This window comes from Citrus sinensis, chromosome 3 (genome assembly GCF_022201045.2).
Source record: "Citrus sinensis cultivar Valencia sweet orange chromosome 3, DVS_A1.0, whole genome shotgun sequence".
NCBI classification, from domain to species: Eukaryota; Viridiplantae; Streptophyta; class Magnoliopsida; order Sapindales; family Rutaceae; genus Citrus; species Citrus sinensis.
This window is the reverse complement of record NC_068558.1, coordinates 4,097,998-4,121,362: the sequence shown is the minus strand read 5'-3', so window position 1 is coordinate 4,121,362 and position 23,365 is coordinate 4,097,998. Positions and strand designations below refer to the sequence as shown.

At 32.9% G+C, this 23,365-nt stretch overlaps 4 protein-coding genes across 8 annotated transcripts in view; 3 read left to right on the top strand and 1 right to left on the bottom strand.

Annotated features, from left to right (window-relative positions):
• Positions 1-23,365, top strand: part of LOC102623060 (nucleoside diphosphate kinase 2, chloroplastic) — a 33,859-nt gene that overhangs the window by 5,379 nt on the left and 5,115 nt on the right. The window lies entirely within an intron of this gene.
• Positions 956-23,365, bottom strand: part of LOC102622057 (uncharacterized) — a 36,092-nt gene continuing 13,682 nt past the window's right edge. Inside the window, exons 12-13 of one of the 4 annotated variants that reach the window (XM_025099364.2) lie at positions 1,269-1,348; positions 956-1,202 (exon numbers count right to left, since the gene is read on the bottom strand). In XM_025099364.2, the coding sequence (XP_024955132.2) occupies positions 1,284-1,348 (65 nt within the window). In that variant the 3' untranslated portion in view covers positions 956-1,202; positions 1,269-1,283. Of the gene's footprint in view, positions 1,349-23,365 lie in introns of all 4 variants that reach the window. The other 3 variants (XM_052438860.1, XM_052438861.1, XM_052438858.1) reach the window with 3 other exon arrangements.
• On the top strand, positions 10,651-11,089 carry LOC102623831 (uncharacterized). The gene has a single exon (XM_006476918.4). It carries the CDS (start codon positions 10,703-10,705, stop codon positions 10,898-10,900), a length of 198 nt encoding a protein of 65 aa, XP_006476981.2. The 5' UTR covers positions 10,651-10,702; the 3' UTR covers positions 10,901-11,089.
• On the top strand, positions 21,097-23,278 carry LOC102623552 (GRAS family protein RAD1-like). Its single transcript, XM_006476917.4, has one exon. The coding sequence runs from the start codon at positions 21,531-21,533 to the stop codon at positions 23,058-23,060; it is 1,530 nt and encodes a 509-aa protein (XP_006476980.2). The 5' UTR covers positions 21,097-21,530; the 3' UTR covers positions 23,061-23,278.

Sequence of the window (23,365 nt, the reverse complement as noted above, 5' to 3'; positions counted from 1 at the left end):
AAACTTTAATGATAGGAGTAAATTTTCAATGAGGGATCCATTCCTTCATTAAAATAAAGAATAAGCTAAAAAAAAAAGAAAAAACACACACATTCCAATCTAGTGTGTTTTATTCTATATAATGTATTGAAATTTATGTTTTTCTATATTTAACTTGTCCCTTAAAGTAAAACAAGCCCTTACTAGATAATGATTTTAAAATTTAAAACCATATGTCAAAAAATAAAGTCAGCATCTCATTATTTTATTATTCAATTCAATAAATACATTTAAACCTGAGAGTCGCAATCTCCATATATTTATTATGTATACGCAATAGAAGTAGCTGCCAGTTGGCCTCCAATATGAGGTTAAGAGCATTAGCCAGCCGACGGCGATTGGAATGTGGGTGGTTGATTTAGTGGGGGCAGAAGCTCCTATGCAAGTATGCATATACCGGGAAGGACATAAATACAGGGCGGTCCTGGCTAAATCCATGTATACACAAGGCACTGAAAATATTTAAGCACATTTGAAGAAATTTCCCAGGTGGAGACAACATCTGCAAACGGGGGACAAAGAGATTGGTGATGTTATTATGATCTTAGATGGGAGTGGAAAATCACAATCACCAATGCACCATCACCATGTATTGAATTAGGATATTTCTCCAGTGACCACTCCCCCGTGGTTATTGCCTTAAGGTTATTGCATCAAAAGAATGATACTCTTATCCTCCTCAACCAGACAACCACCATCATCTTTCTGATTAGGAACCCACGCTTCCATCTCCATCTCCAGCCAAAGCCAATGACTGTTTATTTGCTGTTTTAAAGGTTGAAGGAGCGAGTAATGCAAATGTGCGAGCAAGGATGAATCTTGTCACAAGATTCAACCCACAAATTTCCATGCCATTTCATTAACAGCTTTAATATATATAAAATATTTCAACAAGTAAATAAGAACAATACATACATGCGGGAAATCCAAACACGTATATTCTCTTGCAATGTATTCAAGGAAGATTGCTGATATTTTTGGCTATCACAAGGAACTAATAACAGGTCATTGGAGAATTTTGAATGTTAAAGTTGATTCTGCATCAAAAATCAAAGGCACAAGAGAAGAGCTGGTGAAAAGGGGGGCCAAAAAAAGAAAGAAAGAAACAAATAAATTAAGGGCGTCCATTTGACAATAGTATTTGCTGCTACATAATAGAATTTCTGCACAATGGAAAGAATTCAATCAACATACGCTCCAGGATGAATTCATGTCATGCCTTTGCCTACCTTGTGACAAGATAATCACTCTCTATGAAACGATCTTCTTAAGAGATGTCGCCTACGACCTTTAGTCTTGCGATCCTTATCTGAAATATTGTAATGAAGAATATCACATACAAAGTGAAATAGTTCGGGTAGCACCGAATCCCACAACTTCTAGGGGGTGGCAATTTGGGACTTCATTTGTTTATTCGGATTCGATGTGAACTAAATAGATGTAGATTTTAAAAAATTAATTAATTTATTAAAATAGTGAATTTAGTTGATTTCACTAATTAAATCAATCAAAAATGTGTTTAAAGATATTGATTTATGTATTTGTTTAATAAATAAGTTATAAACGAATCAAATACAATTATGGTGTGTTTACTTGAAGGTTTAAGAAATGAAAATGAAACTCATGTTTAGTTGGTAAAATATAATTTGAAAATTATAATAAACTGTGTGAGTCCCACATAATTTGGGAATAAGGAATGAGAATCTCATTCCCATGGGGGGTTGGGAATTGGGATTCTCATTCTCTAAATTGATTTTTATATCCCTCTAATTTTTTCATATTTTCCGAATTACTCTCGTTCAAATCACAATTAATTTTATTATTTTAAATGTCATTATATTTATTATTAAATTTTATTAATTTAATTACTATTAATTATTGTTATTATTATTTTTATTAATATTATCATTTATTATTATTAATTTTATTTTTAATTATATCATTTTTATAATAATATTTATACATGTATTTAGTTAATAAAAATTACATTATTTAATACTATGGGTATTTTGGTCAATTAATTCTCATTCACATTCCTCATTCCCATTTATTTTGCTAAGTAAACACATCAATGTCATTCCAAAACATTATCATTCCCATTTATTTTTGACAAGTAAACATTAGAATCTCATTCTCATTTCAGCACATTCTCATTCTATGAAGTAAACGCACCACTAATTTGTTTAAAAATTATTTGTTATTCATTTAATTAAATTATATATTTATCTTTAGATATGTATGAAAAAATTTCAAAAGTTGAAGGCGAATATAGTAATTATAATTGATAATAAATTTTCAATTTGTGGTCTTTTATATTTTATTTTACTTAATTATTTTTTTTAAATTAATTCATATTAATTCTATTTGTAATGAGTTCATTAAAGGATAAACAAATAGTAAATAAATTAATAATCAATTCGATTCGTTTATTAATTATACTAAACTAATTAAACTAATCAAACTGAATATTCGTCCAATAAACAAATCGAATATAAATTAACAGAATTTTAACCAAATTCATTTATGATTGATTCATTTATTCATTTTACCGCCCTATTAACCCATGGTCATTTATTAGGTCCACGAAGGCAAAGCCTTTGATTGAACCCCCCCCCCCCCAAAAAAAGCCTTTATTTTATTAATATAATTTTTTTTTGGGTTAAATTCATTCCTCCCCACTTTGTTTTTCAAATTTCAAATTATCCCCTAATCATTTGTAAGTGTCATCAACCAACCGTTTACTCCACCGATGAACTGAATTTATCAACCGTTTTTTTTTTTTTTTGTGTCAGTTGTTGTTAATTCATCACTGTTATAATTTGAACATCATTTTTCTGATATAAAATTTGAAAATCAACTACCACCAATTAAAGTTATCATCATTAAGAGACGACAATTAAGGTGTGCACAATTATCATTGTTTAGATCAATTGAAAATAAAAAGTAATTGATGTGGCAACCCGGCAACGCACCATCTCACTTTCAGCCATATGATGATTATAAGATCATGTGGTGGCGGAATTTTTAGTCTTTATTGTCCAACTAAGTACTAACTGTGATATATATATGAGAATGATGAAAAACATAGATGAATATACTGTTAGACGAGCTTTAAAACACAGCTCCATTGGTATAGTGCCTAAATTTTTATTATGTAAAAAAAGGCTTCAGGGGCATGAGTCATGCGTGTTTCAATTTATACAGTATCTAAACAACGAAAACCAGCTACTAGAAATGACAAATGAAAACAGAGAGCAAAAAATAAGAGAAAGAAAACAAAAAAATAAAATGAAACCCAAGGCCTGCACAGGATAATATCCTTAAAATAAATTTACCACCTATTGGAGTGCTTTAGGTCTGCTGGTAACTGCTTCTCAGAATCAACGAGCACGAATTTCTGGGTAAGCACAGGGTGGAAATTTCCCACGTGGGATAAGTCTCATTTCCTTTCAAATTTCCAACTTCAAGAGTGAACTTTGAGAGAAAATTTCTCATTCACTCAAGCACCATTTTGAGAAAATAAAATTATATTTTAAAATATTAACGGAATAGAATCCGAAACTCACAAGAATTCTCACTTTCTCTAAGTGGAACCCACTCAAAATGTGCCCTCAAAATAGCATAATATATTATTTTTTCAACATATTTGCCTTTAAAAACGTATTGCTATTTTCTGTAATCTCTTCCTAAACGTAGTTCCACTAGCCCAGTGGCTGAGTTCTTGAGTTTGTAAAAGCGATTACGAGCGCGAGTCAATAGTGTTTCAAATTGTGTTTCTAAAAGCTTTATTAAAGAATTTCTTTAAATTACGTTAATCACCTTAAAACGACAAGATGATATGTTTTTTTATATATTACGTTGGTAATATTGACACATGTCTGACTAATTATGGACCATGACTGAACAACCAAACATGGCATGTACTAACATTGGTCAATGGTTCAAGTTAACGGTAGGTTTAAATGGTGTATTAGGCGGCGAAACCATGGGCTTGGTTGGAGGAAGGCCCTTTGTCACCTCAAATGTTGTCCGCACACCCAACGATCGTTTTCATATCATTTCCATATATGTATTCTTTACTGCACGAAATTATTTTTAAGTGAATTTTACGATAATATTTATATAGTGGTGGTGGGTCGACGAGTGAAACGGGTCACTAGTCAACACAGCGGGATAAAACAGAAGTAGTCAATGCTGGCTGGGGTGTCAGCAGTTGTTGTTAGTGGGCCCATGTTATGGGACTCTCTCATCTCACCCACCATTCATTTTGGCAACGGACAACAAATGCGGTGGTGAGGCTTTTGATTAACAACAAATTATGGTTGATTGGAAATTGGAAGTAATTTCAAGAAAATGAATTATAAAAATATTGTAATCTAAATCCAGAAGAAATTAAAAAGAAAAAAGAAAATGATTGTGTATATATATGTTTTTATATACAAAACTCGGATTGATTTCACCGACCTTTTTAATCATCATATCATGTATTGTTTCTGAAACGTCGTTAACACGTACTCATAACAAAATGAACAATTAATTGTAAGCATTGGTGTTCTTTTGATAAACCGTGTTAATTTGTGGCCAGTATGGGCCAACCTCGGACTTTGCTATCATGCCCAACAAATATGGGCCTGGGCTCAGAAGATAAATCTGCAGCTCGTGTCTAATGATTGATCAAAAGACAAGCCTAACATCCCTTGGTGATGGATGAAAATTTACTAAAAAGAAGAAGAGTGTAATTATTTGAGTCTCCCATAAAATTCTACATTGCAGTTTCTTGAGTTTCATGTGTATGCAAAAGAGGTGAATGAATCTATTTAATAATCACTTAGCTAAGTTTCTAGATACTATTGTTTTATTTAAAATACGGCACCATTTTTCATCAATCTATTATTTTAAGTTAAAGGTATTATCTGATATAAAAATTGCTTCGTATTTTCACGTATAATTACTATCAGAGTATGTGTTCAGATTATGTTATTAGCTCATTTTCTTTACTAGTTTACGTGTTTCGAGTGAAAATTCATATTAAGAAGAGGATGTTTACCGATGACAAAATCACAGAAAGATCCATTAGCGGTGGTGGTGAATTGTGATGGGCTAATGGTGCATTAAGAAGAGACTCTCACCCACCATTTCTTTTGGCAACGGACAATAAGTGATTGATAATATATATATATATATATATATAACTTAGATACATAGTTATGAGATGGCTGGAATATGGGTTGGATCCTTGAGAAACTAATGGATGTAAAGTGCAAACAAAATGGGTTGGAATGCCTGTATGCTCCATCTATGCATGGGTAACTCCCTGCAATCTTCTCAGATAATCACTCCTTTTTCTCAAATTTTACTCTTGGCAACTGCTATGTTCAAAGTAAAGTGTTGTCTAATTAACGTAAACATATGCACCATTAAATCTCAACCTTTATAATGTGTGTTATGTAACACACACACACACACACACACACACACACACACACACACATATATATATATATATATATATATATATATAATGTATGTTGAAAATAATAAATTACTATTAATATTAACAATTACATGTGTTGTACATAATCAATGAATTATTAAAGGTCTCTAACAGCCGAATGTGCCTATTACTCCAACTCCAGCCATAACCACTGTGATCCCACAATAACCAATGTTTATTGGGTTAGCAGTTACATCGTTTGTATTTTTAATTTGAAATCTGAATATCTTTGAATTTTCACTGAAGTTTGAATGTATTAGAATATAAATATTTAGATGATATTTTTTTTAATATCTAAATATAAGCGGCATATTGTTTGTTTTATAAACAAAAAATATCTTAAACATGGTATTTGATATTTACATCCTTATAAGTTAAAACAAATAAATGAATTAGATTTTATAGATTAGGAAATAAGTAATTTTAATAAAAATATTTTTGGAATATAATATTGATTTTATGTTTAGACCTTTTTCCCATTCAAATAATAGTCATATTCAGATATAAATGTCTAAAAATTAGACATAAGTTATAAAAAAAAAAATAAATCTTAAAAAACGATTGAAATTAATAAATTTTCAGATTCAAGTATATAACAAACGAGTTTAGTTATCCCCTTCCACAAATAAAAATTCTATGGGTATTACAAACAATTCGATAAAATTTAAAAACATAAACAAGTATTCTAACGCTATTGCCAAATACTTGTATAAATAATGTTGGAAGAATTGATGTGATAATATATGATAGATTGATAAAAATATAAAAAATAAACGTAAATCATGAGATTATATCATATTTTTATTCAACTAATGATATATGCCATGTTAATTTGCATAATAATAAATATTATTGGCACAAAAACTGCTTATGCTGTATCATTTACTCTTGATTAATTTACTCATCAGTCAATGCAACGATTTAAAGTCAAAAGTTTTCATTTTCCACCATTGTAACCTAGCTGGACCCCCAGTACAAATCAAGATTCTCAGCGACCCTCAACAAATATTACTGCATTCGTTTATATTTCTTTTTCCAATCTATATCTGCTGAATTTTCATGATTATTTTTATTACAAAACAACGTTCCTTTCCTCCAAATGAACTTGTACATCTTGTGCAGGTAAATACTTTTTTAAAAATTGTCTCGTATATCTAACTTATTATTATTATTATTATTATTTTGTTTATTGTTGAATTTGTAAAATTATAACAAACTATTTTGTGGAAGTTTAAATAGTTGAAGTATCAACAACTTTTATGAGACTTGCGTGAATATTTTCAGTTGACGCATTAGGCATGCCACCAGAACTTAAGAGGCAGAGCTAATAGAAGATTTTTAGATCTTGCAGTTAGGGATCCCCATTCCCACCCACCCTCCCTGCTGGGAAAATCCAATTAATTTTCTTCCCTCAAATACAAACAACGTATATTCAATCCAACTCAAAATTATCTATGGGTGTGTTTGAGATTGAGATGTTATAATTTAAAAGCTACAGTTGCTGTGAAAAAAAAGTTGTAACTATGAAACAAAAGTTAGTAATATATAATAAATATAAATTTTAAATAATAATTTTGATGAAATTATTAAAAATATAATAGATTTTTCATTATACAAGTGAAAAATAATATCAACATAACTTCTAAACTACAGCAGTTAGTGATTACCAAACACTTTAGTGCTGTAACTTTTAAGCTACAGCTGTCCAACATCAATCCCAAACGCATCCTATATATGATCATCATCATTGGCCTGGTTAACACATTCAATTTACTCAGGTCCTGTTTGGTAGTAAGGTACTGATTTTTTAAGCCATAGTTATTGTAGAAAAAAAACTATAATTATGAAATAAAAGTTGATAGTATGTAATAAATATAATTTTAAAGTAATAATTTTGATAAAAGCAGTAAAGACGTTATAGATTTCTCATTATATAAGTGTAAAATCAAATTAGTTTAGCTTCGAAATTATAATAGTTAGTGTTTACTAAATATTTTAATAATATAACTTTTAAGTTATAGTTGTCCAAACTCAATTCCAAGCGAGACCTTAATCCTAACAAATTAACCCAATACTAATCAAATATTCAACGACAATTAAAATTGAATTAAGTTAAATTTCTAGTTTGTTTACGATCCTATTATGTAATATTTACAATTTTTTTTTTTAACTCTTTGCACAACGTTCTGATCTGCCCCTCTGCTGTATTTTGTTTCAAGCTTTCAAAGCATTTAATTAGTTAGCTTCGATTCAACCTCTTCACAGAATTTTAATAATCAATTTAAGTTAGATATCCGAGTTCGGAATCATGTCCAGCTAAGATGCATAAACCTAGGACTAGTATGTATTCAAATATATACTTAAGACCAACATTAATGGTGCTGGCTTATGATTAGCGAAGTCCCTTGCTTCTTCGAATTCAAAAGTTTTTTTTTTCACAACAAATAATTAATAAAAGATTGAAATAATCTGAATTCTCTGGCCTTAAAAATGAGTTAATTGTATTTAGAATTTTATACTATAGAATTTAAAAAATAAAAAAAGTAAGTAAATATTCCCCTTTGTAATGTTTTGAGCCAACTGATTTGTCTATTGAATTAAATATATATATATATATATATATATATATATTAATTTGAAAATAGAATCAAGACAAACTAGAAACTCTTTTTATTTTTGTAGGTTTCAAGTATTTGATCTGAATACATACTACGCCTAGGGATGTGCATCCAGCCCGTAATGCGTAGTCTTCTCGAGGTTCCCTATCCGAGGGGATGAAGATTCAAAATATGAAAATACCCCTACAGAAATAAATAAATATTATTTTGTGCTTAATTAACCAATAACAATGGATCAATGGAGTTCTCCATTAAATTTCTCAGGGGTCAGAGAAAACCAGAATGGGATGTTTGGGAATGGCCAACATCCCATTTTCTAAAGCCATGTCTCCGCATGCTTAGAATTATGGGCTCATGACTTCACCGCCCTCAATTGCTTGTCTCTTTCAATCACAACAAAGCCATCACTTGCGAAGCTTTGGGCCACTTCGTTGTTCATGCATGAACTTATTATAACCAGACTCCAGACACATGTTATTGCCCAGCTTGCTCTATTGTTTCTTCAATTATATGCCAAAATAGGAGTTACATAATGTTGGGCATTTTTGTTCAAATCGGTTTGGTTCAAGGCCTTCAAGGACTGGTTCGTATCTTCAAAAAAAAAAATCTAAAATCGAAAAATGCAAAAGAAAACTGATAAACCAAATCAATCAATCCAGTTTGGTCTGCGGGAATGAGCACTCAAATTTGTTTGAACTGATCGGATTTGATTTTTGCAAAAAATGAAATCAAACTACATATGTAAATTTGAAATGACAAAATTTAATAATTTACTATCACTTGAGTAAGAACTTATTCACGTTTGTGTTGTGCCAGTTTCGTGTCATGTAAAATTTAAGTTGACCTAAACTCAACCCATTTAATAATTGTGTCAAAATATTGAGACCCAAATCCGACACAAAAAATAAACAAGTTATTCAATAACTCATTTAATATGTATATATTTAACAAATGTTACACACACACACACATATATCCACACCCCCTAAAATATTACACATTTACACTCTTAAAATTTTTAATTATATATATGTAAATAATACCATATATTAATATCATAAAGTATACATATGTATCAATATTTACACACACTATTAAAGTGGTCAAGAACTTTAACCCTAACCCGATACGGAAAAAAGTATCGACCGAACCCAACTCATTTAATAATCTTGTCAAATTTTAAAATCAATACCCATTTATTCGTGTTGTGTTCGTGTTGGTCTGTTAGGTAATCGGATCGTGTCAAATATTGCCAAACTCTAAATTGAAAATCGCTAATTCGAAAGGTATGCAGTGTACAATGAAACAATTGAATGGATCCCATTAAATGGAACAAATTATTAGAAAGTATACGTGCTTCTGCCGAGACCATACTGACTTGTTCTTGCTAGTTGCTACCTTAGCTTTTCGCAATGACAATGAAAATTCATGCACCAGATTCAAACATTAATGAGCTTTGAAGCAAGAGAGGGAAGAAAACGTACTTCAATAATTACTAGGCTGGTGAGATTGGAAACTAGTGCGGTAAACCGAAAGTAGCAAAAAAGATATGTATATATATGATCAGAAATTAGTTGGACGAGAAAATTTGTGCAGAATGATTTTAAAATTGATGATGACTTCTGGGCCCTATGGCGAGAACATGCTCACATGGATTTGCACATGAAGAGTTGAAGACCTCTCTTTTGTCTGAGGTCACGACGAGGACTGGCAAGTGCATTTTCTTTTATTATAACTACAATTTGACCTCTTTATTATAAATGTATTTATTCATCAATTTTATTAACTTTCACTTAATATTTTGATATTAGCATACAGATCCAATAATCGAAATGATTGTTTTCGAGCATTCTTTTGTTGATATAATCTGTTGGTTGGTCCGGTATGAAATTTTTTTAATTGATTATTTTCGTACAATTCAATATTTAACAAACTGAACCATGTGTTTTGAATATTGATTATTTAATTTAACGTCCCAGCTATTAATACAAGTTATTACTTGCTTATCTTATATTAATGATTGATCATTGCAAGAGCATCCAATGCAAAATTTCCAGCTGGAATGATGATTTACGACTCTATATTATTATTTTTTTTTGGAAGTATGTATCAATTTAAAGTAAGTGATCTGTTATTATCTTGCAAAACATTATTTGTAAAAACGATACGTAAAAAATCTGTTAACGATAATGTCAAAATCACTCTTTAATGAATTTTCGTGGGAGGGCAGACAAGGGTTCTTACAAGTATATGTCGTTAAATAGTACTGGAGGCAATAATTTAGAAGATTCACCGAATAGTGCCAAGCGCCCATAAATATATTTATATAATGGCACAGTAGATGTAAACATCAATATATAAATTATTAAGAATTCCTTGGAAGGATAATGGAGTGGGCACCCCAAAGTGCCAAAGTCTAGTCAAGTACTAAGATGTGAAAATGGGGACAAACCGAGGGTATTTTGGTAAGATTTGGGACTATAAATTGAGAGTACATGTGTGGCTCTTCCCCCATGCACAAGCTCGCATTATAGTACATTACTAATTACAAATGGTGTCCAAAGTGGAAGAAGCGATGAAGGGAAAGCAACAGCAACAGGATCAGCACCAGAAGCAGCAGAAGCAGATAATTCAATGCAACAAAGGCAAGGCTAACAAGTTCAAAAGGAGCAGCTCCAATGTTGAAGAAGATGGTGTTTCCTCTGCCATCCTCTTGCTTGCTTGTATTGCCTGCGCTCCTCCTTCTTAGTGACAATCATCATCATCATCATCACACACACACACACACATATAGGTAGCAAAATATTTCATAATTATTGTTATTATTTAATTAGTACTCTTTATTAACTATAAAGTAACTCCGGGCTAATATGTATTCATTCTCTAAGTATGTAGGCACCACTCTCCATCTTTAATTAATTGTATCTTGTTGTATTAATTGGATTGTTAAGGTATATCAAGAATAAGCTGATCTTAATCTACATAAAAAAGAATAATCTTATTTCATTTTGCCAAAGTTGAGGAGCTTGATGCTAGCCCTCACAGACCTTCAGCTTAATTAAGAAGAGTGGTGCTTGGTGTAGAGAAAGATAAGAGAAATTTATCATCTCTCTCTTCATCCACTCTCTCTCTTTCTTTTTTTTTTTCATTTCCCTCATCTTTCTTTACACTTAGCATTTTTTAATTGAGAAACCTAATTTAAAGTGACTGGCTGATAAAATATTAATTATTTCTAATTTAAATTTTTTTTTTAATGGGATTGTCCAAATAAAAGAGATGCTGAGATTGGAAACCCCCCCCCCTCCCTTTTTTTTCCTCCAATTCGTATTCTAAATTTGAAGTTAGGAAAAAAAATTTATTAATCAACAATTGTAATTATCAAGAAGGCGCGACAATTTCAGATTAAAGCTTATTGCCACTGACTAGACGAAGAGTGGGGGAACTGACTGTCATGAGTTGCTGAGGTGTTGAATTAATTTGTGACAGACACTAGCATAGCGTCTCCCACCATGTTAACAAAAGAAGCTATTGCCTATATATAGCAGCTACAATCACATATTAACGGATGACAAGAATGGATCCATATTACATATATATATATATATATATATATATATATATATATATATTTAAATCTAGTATTTGGTGGCAGAATGAATCACATGCTGTTTAATTTGCTGCGACACACACGCGGGGGACGACCTACATTACAGCCGTATGCATATTGAAGTTAAATAAGTCCAAAATCATATATTTATTTTCACTCAACGAAACAACATCACAATATTAATCAACAATTCTAAAATATTAATTATGGCTCCTGATCAAATTTAGCCATTGCCCAGCTTCCTTGGACACGCATCACCACACAAGCTTCTGTTCACTTGGCATCACCAAGAATGGCCACATTGGTTTCCCCCACCCGAAATGAGTTTCTAGCGTGATGTTTGCTAATTAAACAGTTTTTGGGCAGCCGCGCGGATTCGTTCCCTTGCGCAAATCTACCATTGTTAGTTGTTACAGCTACACGAAAATCTCTGGTGGATTATTATTATTATTATTATTATTTTCTTGAGCTATATATAAATGGTTATACACTGCCTCATGAATTGTTTTATAGAGCCACCAAAGAAGAATCTTTTGGTCACGATGCTTGGTAATAACATGGTCTTTAATTTTTTTCGTATATGTAATGACCTGTAGAGAGAAGCCCAAGAGATATCAACAACTATGTACGTATATAACTATCAATAGTATCAATATTTTGATACGGATTTCGTGGAAGTAAAAGTACATATATCGTTCGAGTTGATTGATCTAATAATGAACACGACCCATTAACACAATTGATAGTGAAAGCCTTTCTGGAGCGTTAAGAACCATGTGCCAACTCCTACTCGAAAGCTAGCTTGTGAATATATATATATCTATTAGGTCTACTGCAATCTCCCATATATAATCCAAAGAAATCAAAATCGAACACATGAATTTAGAACCTAGTAAAATTAAATGATGCAATGAAAACGGTTCTGTAAAATGTCCATACCATACTTGGTTTAGACTCTCTTTGAGCGAACCGTTTTAGACATGAAGCAAGCTCATCTTTTTTTTTGAAATCACCAAGGGCATGTTTGTCGCGGAGGTTTCACGAGGGTAGGGGTTGTATAAATTTTTACAGCATATGTTTGGAGCAGATAATTAGTATGAGGGTATGCATAAAATTAACCAATTTTGGGTGGCTTATATAGACCCGCCCAACCCCAGGGTTTATGCGGGTCTTGCCACTTTCTTTTTAATTTTTAATTCACTCTTTAATTGATTTTTAATTTTTTAATAAATAAATATTTAAATTTCGGCCGGCAACTAGACCACCGCTGGCCACCGGCCATTGCTAGTTTTATGATATATTTTAATACTAATATTAGTACCCATAGAAGTCTCATCATGAGTTCTACACAACCGTATCAATATCTCTAGCAACGGAGCTACCATTTACGGTAAATATATGAAGTCAAAGTTTTAAATTTCAAAATGTTAAGTGTAGATCTACGGCGGAGGGGTGCTCTATTTCCGGTGACTTTTGGTACCGTTGTGTAGAGCTCGAAAAGAGAATTCGAATAATACTCAATATGACTTAAATGAACAATTTTAAAAATTTCCGCCAGTGGTCAGTGGCAGCTAATGGTAGCTAGGTACCAATGGTTAATATATTTTCTATTATTAAATTTAAAAAATTATAATTTAATATAAACCAATAATGTAAAATATTAAAATAAACAATACATTTCATACTTGCAGTAGATTAATGTATTATTTAATATATTTCAATTTAATATAATTCATTACAAATCAATACAGTCCAATACAATGCGGTACACTCTAATGAGTAGGGGTGGGCATGGGTTGGTTTGGGTTGGATTTTAAGTTAACCCAAACCAAACCATAAAAATTTGGATCCAACCCAAACCAACCCAAATATTTTTAACCCAATCCAAATATTGTAAAATTTGGTTTGAATTTTATTATCAAAATAATTTTTATTTTAATAAAATTTAATTATATCAAAATTATAATAATTATTAATTGTTATTAATTATTAAATTGATATTAAAATATAAAAAAATATAGTGGATAAAAATTATAAATTTTACAATAACTTAATCCTTAAATTAAAGAATACTAGAAAATCAAAATAAAGTTTAATCACAAAAATTATTATTTCTCAATAAATAAGAACGTACACTTTAATAATAAACTTTTACAAACATGACATTAACAATATAATAATAAATTTTGCCACTTGTTATTTATTTAATTATGTAATATTTATTTTTATTTATCGTTTTGGTAGTTTTACGTTATGTTGTCTACTTATATGCTTAATTTTAGGGAGATTACCACTTTCCTCCCTACAGTAATCAACATATATCATTTTTCCCCCTTCTGTTTTTATAATGACCAAAAAACCCCCTAATAGTATTAGTTTACAATATTACCCTTATTTTCAACTACTCTTTTATTTATATTTATTATAAATTAAATAAATCACATGAATAGAAACTAAATAAAAAATAAAGCATTAAAAATAAGAAATATATGTTTTGATATGAACAAAAAAATTAATAATAATTTTTTTTATACTTATTTATTTTGTGAAAATTTTCTTATAATAAATGTATAAGAAAATTATTAGTAAAATGATAAAAACAATTATTATAAGAAAACTTGAATGACAAATAAAAATTTATTTTAAGATAAATAATAAAATATTTTACCTATTTGTGTTCATTTATTTCATTTGAAAAATTTGAGTGTTGGGATTTTGTTCATAACCCATGGGTAAACTAGGGATGGCAATTTCCGGGTCCGGGTCCGGGTTTGGCTGTTCCGGATCCGGACCCGGACACAAAATTTTCATAACCGGACCCGCATTAAACCCGGGTTTTTTAAATCCGGGTCCGGTCCGGGTTCAACCCGGAAAAATCCGGGCTTCCGGATTCCGGGTTTTGAACCCGGATTGCTTATTTATTTTTTTTTAGAGACCATATAACTTATTTTAACAAGGCACAGGGGATGGGGTTTAATGTTTTAATCTTTTCCCCAACAACACATTACACAATTCTTCCTAGAATTGGTTCAATAAAATTTGATGGATAAAAGGCAAAAAAAAAAGAACATATAACACATCAGTGACATCACTAGACTACTAGAACCAAATTGTTTAACTTTGGCTCATCAAAATTTACCGGACATAGGGCAAAAAAACAGAACATATAAACACATCCAGAACCACCAGCCCACTAGAACCAAATTGTTTAACTTTGGTTCATCAAAATTTGCTGGACACAGGGCCAAATAACAGAACATAATAACACATCCAGCTTCTAAAACAAATACAACACAAATACACAATATAAAATCTAAAATTCAAAGTTTTAAAGTAATAAACATCCACAAATACAAATTCATAACACAATTCTATAATTTAAAGCTGAAATTTCCAGCCACTGCCCACTAGTGCTCAGATTTCTAGCCACTGACCACAGCCCACCAATGCTCAAATTTCCAGCCACTGCCCACCAGTGCTCAAATTTCCAGCCACTGCCCACAGCCCACCAGTGCTCAAAAAAGTGCCTGCGACAAATTTGCAGATATCCTAAACAATTCTTACTGCATTGGCGGATTATTCTAAATTTCTAATCGAGGAAAAGGATCAGGAGTGTACAATACTAACTGGAAAGAGTCATTACTCTTCAAGCAACTCAGTATACACAAGTAGTAAAAGCACAGGACAAGGTCGAACCCAATTTCAGTGAGAGAAAGCAGAAGCAAGCCAAACAGAGTATTAATGCTAGTCAGGCTCAGAACTACCATTCATGCAGCTAGCCATAGGCAGCAGCCCTTTGGCTAATTATACTTCAAATTCAATTCTAAGCTTACTCACTAACCAACTCTTAATGCACAAAACCAACAATACGCGGTAGAAGAAAAATGGCAACTATTCTGTTTTAGACAACAATTTCTCCTTGTGTCAGAAAAACAAAGAACAAAAAGAGGCAAATAATTCAGAAAAACAAAAAGCTTATAATTAGTCAAGTGCTCTCATATGTCATATACAAAGAAAACCATGTCTGAGGAAAAATCAAATTGTGCCAGCAGCAATACAAGCTCAAAGCATAACAGCACAAAAATTGCAAAGAGGGAAAATCAAAGTGTAATAGAGCATAAATTGTAAAGAGAAAAGCCGAGACTCACAAATATTCACAACAGCAGCTGAAGTATATGCTGATGAACACATAACACAGCAGCGAGACTGAGGTGGATTTCAACCCCTTTTGCTGGCCGCGACAGAGTGAGAGATCAGACGAGTGATGAAACGAACAAGCCTCGCCGTGAAGGTGATGACAAGCCACGACGCGAAGGATCTGATCTGATCTGAAGAAGAGATTACAGGAGAGTTGCAGAGAGAGTGAGAGAGATTAAGTGACGATGGAGGACTGAGATGAGCAATGAGTCACGGCTCACGGGTGAGAGAGATTGAGAGAGGAACGGATTACGGTTTACGGATGAGACTTGAGAGATTGAAAGGAGAAATTACAGATTTACAGTAATTTTTTTTAGGTTGAAGGAGAAATTTCGAGAGAGGATTAGAGGAACGAGACGAGAGAGATCTAGATTCTAGGGTTTCACTTTTGTTTTTGTTTTTTTTTTTAATTTTTCTATTTATAATTATGAATTTACGGATCAAAATTAATATTAAAATAAATAATATCCGGGTCCGGGTTCCGGATTTGCGGGTTCACCTGAAATCGGATCCGGACCGAAAAAATACGGGTTGTCAAAAACTGATCCGGATTCCGGATAAAAACTATGCCGGTGCGGGTTGAACCCGGACCGGATTTTCCGGGTTCAATACGGGTCCGATCCGGGTCCGGATTTGATTGCCACCCCTAGGGTAAACCATACCCAACCCATAATGAAATGGTTTTCTATATAATTTAATTTAATAGAAGGTTCAATTGCGGCTGAGCTTTGATGCCCGTCGGCTTTCATTAATTAACTCAATATATTTTGAATATACATAATTAGTACAGCTCGGAAATACAATTTAGAGTAGAGTTATTGGCACCCCTAAGAAAATCCTCATCAAACTCCTCTAATAATTTCTTAGTTATATCATAAATAAGACGATCAACTCAATGAAACCATATTTTCTCTTTAGTTAAAGAGTTCGAACTCCCAAAATCTTTGGTACAACAGCCGAAAAAAGGCTAAAAAAAAAAAATGCATCCTCTCTAATTACAGCCTTGATCGAAAATCCATAACGAAATTATTAAATTATTCTATCAATATTTTGTTTACGTTACAATAGCAATGTATGCTTCTTTTTTTTTAATCTTCAAATTATGATTGAATTTATGCTTTCATTTTTTTTAAAAAAAAAAACCTCAATATTTCATAGTAAGACACAAATTTTATTTTATTTTTCCCTTCGGACTTATAATTTTAAGTCAAAATTTTTTTTTTTTTTTGGTTATTGCAAATAGGTTGGTTGTATATTCTGCGTGTAGATGTTCAATTGTAAGTTTTAGGATTAGATCAATATTCTTGCTAACCTATTATCAAATGCTAAATTAATTTTACTTAGAAAACCTAGTAAAATTAACAACAATACAGATACATAAATTTTGTTTGAATTGGGGTCGGAAATGAGAGAGAGCGAGAACTTAATTTTATGGTATATACAAAATGATTCATACGGAAGAGAGAAGTAAGGATGGGATATTAAGCAAGAGTGGGTCAAATATCTTCTCTCCCTTAGTTCTGTTTTAAGCTCTCAACAGATGGACATCATCAAAATATACAGCATTTTTTATTCTCTTTTAAGCTCTCAACAAATTAATTTTTTTAACGTATTAACTATTTGCATCAAATATTAACCTTTAATTCAAATCCAAAATTAAATTAAACAAAATTTTAGGTTATCACGCAAATGAAAACTAATATAATCAATAACAACATAACCCACTATTTGTTTATTAAATTAACAAAACACCACACTAACATTCTCATATGTTGGTGGAGGTGATGGATTGATGGTAATGAAAATAAGAGGTGGTGGTGCTAGTAATGAACTTGTTGTTATTAAAGATAGGTGGTGGGGATGATGGTTAATAAGGATAATTTTATAAAATAATAAGCTAAATTAAAAAGTGAGAGTTGGTAAGATGGTTTGAGTGGGTCAAATATCTTCTCTCCCTTAGTTCTGTTCTTTATCCGTGTCATGGTTTAAGATTTAGGGCAAAAGAATAACACATTTATCGGGTGGTATTTATTTTTCTTCACATCTGACATATGAGTAAAGACTAATCCTATTTGTGTGCAAAATAAAGGGATTTTTTTTAATTATTATTTGAAAGTATATCATCCATTTTGAACCTAGACAAGTGAGTTTTGCCATAACAAAACTTAAAATTGATTGCTCAAAGCATAGACCATAAACCCAATTTCAATAGTTATAAATTTAGGAGAGTGTAACGTGTAATGCCAAAAAAGAAAAGAAGAGAAGGGAGGGGGGAGAGGGCACGCAAGGCCAGACTTGGAGAATATCATGACATTGCACTATTTAATAAGTTGTCTTTCCTGATGCCTATTATATGAATTACTGAACACTCAGGATGCATGGTTCTAAAGTTAAAAAAAGAAAAAAAGGAAAAAAAAAGGTGGCTTATAAAAAACTTTTATGCTCTCAATATCTACAGTGAATTAAACCTTGCCAAATCAGCATATTTTTAATTTACTTTAACAAGTCTTTCCTCATTGCCCTTCATTAGCTGAAACTAAATTAAATAGGAAGCACATAGAATAAGTGTGGGCAAATTTAAATTTATATTGCAAGGTCGTGGTGCCTTGAGAATATGTCGTACTGAACACGTCAAAAGGGGAGACGACGGACTATCGATATTCCATGCATATAAGTTAGATTTTGTGTGTTTGTGTGTGTGTGTGTGAGTACCGTATGGAGTTCAGAAACGTCTCATTGCTCCTCACAATCATATGTCCGTTCTATTTTCTCTCAGCAACAGAAGGCTAATCCTTTTTTCCTTTATTTTTTTCCCTCTTTCTAAATGAGGAAATTACATTTATAATTTCTTGTACTATCTATCTCCCAATTAGTAATTGGATATTAGATGATGCTTATTAATTAGTTCATCAATTTACTGCCAATATATAAACTGCGCTTGCGCGAGATTATTGAAATAATCTCTCTGCTTTAAGAACCTAAACCAATGTCTTGTTTGAAATTGAGGTGCTGTAACTTTTAAGGTACAATTGCTGTGGAAAAAAAATTGTAAGTAGGGGTAGGCATCGGATCGGATTCAGATTTGCTTTCAAATTCGATTGGATATAATTTATACAATCCGATCGAATTTGATTCGGATCGGATTGCACTGTTACTAAAAATAATTAAAAAAAAGCCGAAAATGAAAAATCAAAACTCAATTCCCAAATCTCAATTTCCAATTTCCAAATGACAAAACCACACACCACTGCCGAGCGCCCTTGATGAGCCAATCCACGACCACAAACCACACCACACACATGGGCCACGACCTGACAAGCAAACCCACGACCATGTCGCTGACAACACAAACTGAAAAAATTCGACACAAACCCAGCTGCCACGACATCCTCCAGACTAGATCGGATTCAACACAAACCCAGCTGGATCAGATTCGGCACAAACCCAGCCGTCGCGATGTTATCCAAACCCACGACGAGCAACTGATAGCGACGGAAACCTTGCCTTGTTCATGGTAATCCATTAATCCGACAGCCCCCGATGATTTGCGTTTGAAACTTTGAATTTTTTACTTGTTTATAAGATTTGTCTTGATCATTCGCAAGTAAGTGATTTGGTTGCTTAGAATATACCTGCATGTATTTTATCAGTATCGTTCCTGTGTTTTATTTTTTATTTTTTTGAAAATTTCGTTATTGTGTTCAGTAAATAAATTATTCTTGAGACCATTAGGGAAGTTATTTTTCATTAATTATAGATTTCATAATTTTTGGTGAGTATTGTTAAAAGGTTCCAAACTCGAATTAATCCGAATCCAAAATATAATTTGAACTTGAAATATAATTCGAAATTCGAACTCATCTGAATCCGATCAGAATCCGTAATTATCCGAAATATCCATCCGATCCAAATCCAATCCAAATTAATTCGGATCAGATAGGATCATATTTAAGGTTCGGATTGAATTCAGATGGATTTTTTTTAATCCGAATTATCCGAAATCTGATCGATTCATCCGAATCTGAAATTGCCCACCCTTAGCTGTAACTATGAAACAAAAATTAATAATATATAATAAATATAAATTTTAAATAATATATTTGACAAAATTATTAAAGATATAGTAGATTTTCTATTATATAAGTGAAACATCATATCAACATAGCTATCAAGCTATACTTTAGTATTGTAACTTAAAAGTTATAGTTGTCCAACCTCAATTTCAAACGCATCTAAAATATGTGATATTTGATTGCATCGTGGGCAACATTGATCACATTTTGTTAAGTGGTATTGTCATGGAGTGTTGTTGTTAATTTACAATTTTAACACTATTCACGGAATGACTCTATTGTTGAGAATCACTCACCATATGATAGGACTAATTAAATTCTCATCAATTAGCTAACTTTCGTAGACACCATAGCAATTGCAATTTTGCTTTTCCTTTTCGTTTTCTTCTTTCCTTCTTAGTTCATACCATCCATTTTGTTTACTTATTTTTTGATATTAAATAAATTTGCTTTCTAGACACCATGCCTCCTAACCCTACTCATATATTTGGAAAGAATTATTATTTTCTATTTAATTAAGTTACTTTTATATTTTGAAGATTTCTCTCTCTATATGTATATATAAAGTCCTTCGGTACGTGTGTTCTAATTTTTTTTTTTTTTTATGCAGACATGTTACTAAACCATGCAGTTTAATAGAATCATCATTTTAATTAGTTGTATGCTTTAATAGTCTGCTTGAAAAAAATCACGCTGCCCACATCTATAATAATGATAATAATAATACTTTCCTAGTGAGAGCATCCTCATTTTGTCACTAACAAATATAAAACACATATTTTAATATATTAATAAATAAATAAAACACAATTTTCAGTGTTTTGAAATTAATTTTTTATATATATTTTTTAATATGCATCCTCACTTTAAAGAAAGTGAGAATGCTCTAACTAAATAATGACTAGACACACACAAAATATATTTTTTTGGAGTATGGACATTGACGCGATATAAAATTCTGATTTAGCCCATGTATAATTACTAAACAATTGTGTATAGGTAGGTGACGAAGGATTTTCACAGCGTTTAATCATGAATGCAACATGGTAAATGAAACATATCCATTCCGCCGAGTATAGACAAAGAAAAGGTTTTAAAAGATTATGTAATTCGAATTTTAAAAACAAATGCAGAAATGACATTTACCCAGATAATTAGGAATTAGGATACTCAATTACAGCATGTAATTTGAAATAAAATTATAGCTCCTAGGCTGGAAGCCGATCCAAGTTTAAAGAATCCAAAGCTCTTGGAAAAGGACGGACATGATTCATTCTCACTGGTCTATGCTATGCTAAGCTTGTTTTAATATTGAATGTTAGTTTATAAGGAGACAACCCATGAGACCCATTCTTTTTTCCCCCATCAGGCAATAGCTATCATAATATCTTGAAATTTCCGCGGAACAAGGCAAGCGTTCGCCATAAAATCATCTTCCGATAGCAATAGGTTCTTTCAGAGGTTTGTTGAATTTATTTAGCCAAAGTGGAAGGAGAGCGAATATGGTTTATGATTTTTTGTTTAACACTCATAAGCTCTATAATGATCAAAGGAGTAATCAAGCGATTGGCCTTCAACTGGGCCTTTCGATCGTTGATTGCTATCCTTACTTGCCCATGATGTCGGATAACTCTGCTGCTTCTTCCATGATTCTTCAGCCCAGAGATCAAAAGAGGCTTAAGCGGACAATAAGTGTTGGTGATGGTAGCCCAACCAGTACTCTTAGCCGCAGTAGCAGCACTAGCAGCTTGAGTAATTTGCCAAGGCTTCAATTCAGGGACCATATTTGGACTTATACTCGAAGATACCTTGCTGCTGAAGCTGTCGAAGAAGCGGCGGCAGCTATGATCAAATCAGAAGATGGCTGCGACGGTGATCAACAAGATGGGACCGCGGATGGGATGAGGCTCGTTCAGCTCCTAATTGCTTGTGCTGAAGCTGTCGCTTGTCGCGACAAGTCTCATGCCTCGGCTTTGTTATCCGAACTTCGTGCCAATGCTTTGGTCTTTGGCTCTTCCTTCCAGCGCGTCGCTTCTTGCTTTGTCCAAGGCCTTGCTGACCGTCTTGCATCGGTTCAGCCTCTTGGAGCGGTAGGCTCCTTCGCGCCATCAATGAACATAATGGACATTGCTGGCTCGCGCGAGAAGGAAGAAGCTTTTCGCCTTGTCTATGAAATTTGCCCACACATTCAGTTTGGTCACTTTGTGGCCAACTCATCCATATTGGAAGCCTTTGAGGGAGAGAGTTTCGTCCATGTTGTGGACTTAGGCATGACCCTAGGTCTGCCACGCGGTCAGCAATGGCGCCGGCTGATCGAAAGCCTCGCCAACCGCGCTGGCCAACCGCCACGCCGCCTTCGAATAACTGCCGTTGGCCTTTGTGTTGAAAAATTCCAAAGCATTGGTGATGAGCTTAAAGATTATGCGAAGACCTACGGCATCAATTTGGAGTTCTCTGTGGTGGAAAGCAACTTGGAAAATTTGCAGACTAAAGACATCAAAGTTCTTGAAAACGAAGTGCTTGTTGTTAATAGCATACTTCAGCTGCATTGTGTGGTCAAAGAAAGCAGAGGAGCTCTAAATTCAGTGTTGCAAATAATTCATGAGCTGTCACCGAAAGTATTGGTGCTTGTTGAGCAGGACTCAAGCCATAATGGGCCATTTTTTCTTGGGAGATTCATGGAAGCGTTGCACTACTACTCAGCAATATTTGACTCCCTTGATGCCATGCTGCCCAAGTATGACACAAAGCGCGCCAAAATAGAACAGTTTTACTTTGCCGAGGAGATAAAGAACATTGTGAGCTGTGAGGGGCCTGCAAGGGTGGAGAGGCACGAGAGGGTGGACCAATGGCGTCGGAGGATGAGCCGTGCCGGGTTCCAGGCGGCACCCATGAAGATGATAAATCAGGCACAGAAATGGCTCAAGAACAACAAGGTCTGTGAAGGTTACACGGTTGTTGAAGAGAAAGGGTGCTTGGTTCTCGGCTGGAAATCGAAGCCTATTATTGCTACTTCTTGCTGGAAATGCTAAAACACTATAGCTGCCTAATTCACAGTTCTTCTACAAATAAAGTTTCACCAATAAAGTTAGACGGCAGCTATTTAATTATATAATGTCTTCCCATTTGCATTACTGTGTTGCAACTCCGGAGTCTGGAGTGATGAATGTTGTTTTCATATTCAGTGTGCGCTAACTGTTCAGGTGCTTGAACAGATGAAATAAAGATTTTATGTATTGTTGGTTTTTGACTGGGTTTCCTAGTTTTGCGTACATATATTATTCACATTCCATTGATTCTTTAATGACCAAATTCGCTCAACTGTAATTTCAAATTC

Coding starts and splice junctions, on each gene's coding strand:
- LOC102623831 (XM_006476918.4), top strand. CDS start 10,703: ATGGTGTCCAAAGTGGAAGAAGCGATGAAGGGAAAGCAACAGCAACAG.
- LOC102623552 (XM_006476917.4), top strand. CDS start 21,531: ATGGTTTATGATTTTTTGTTTAACACTCATAAGCTCTATAATGATCAA.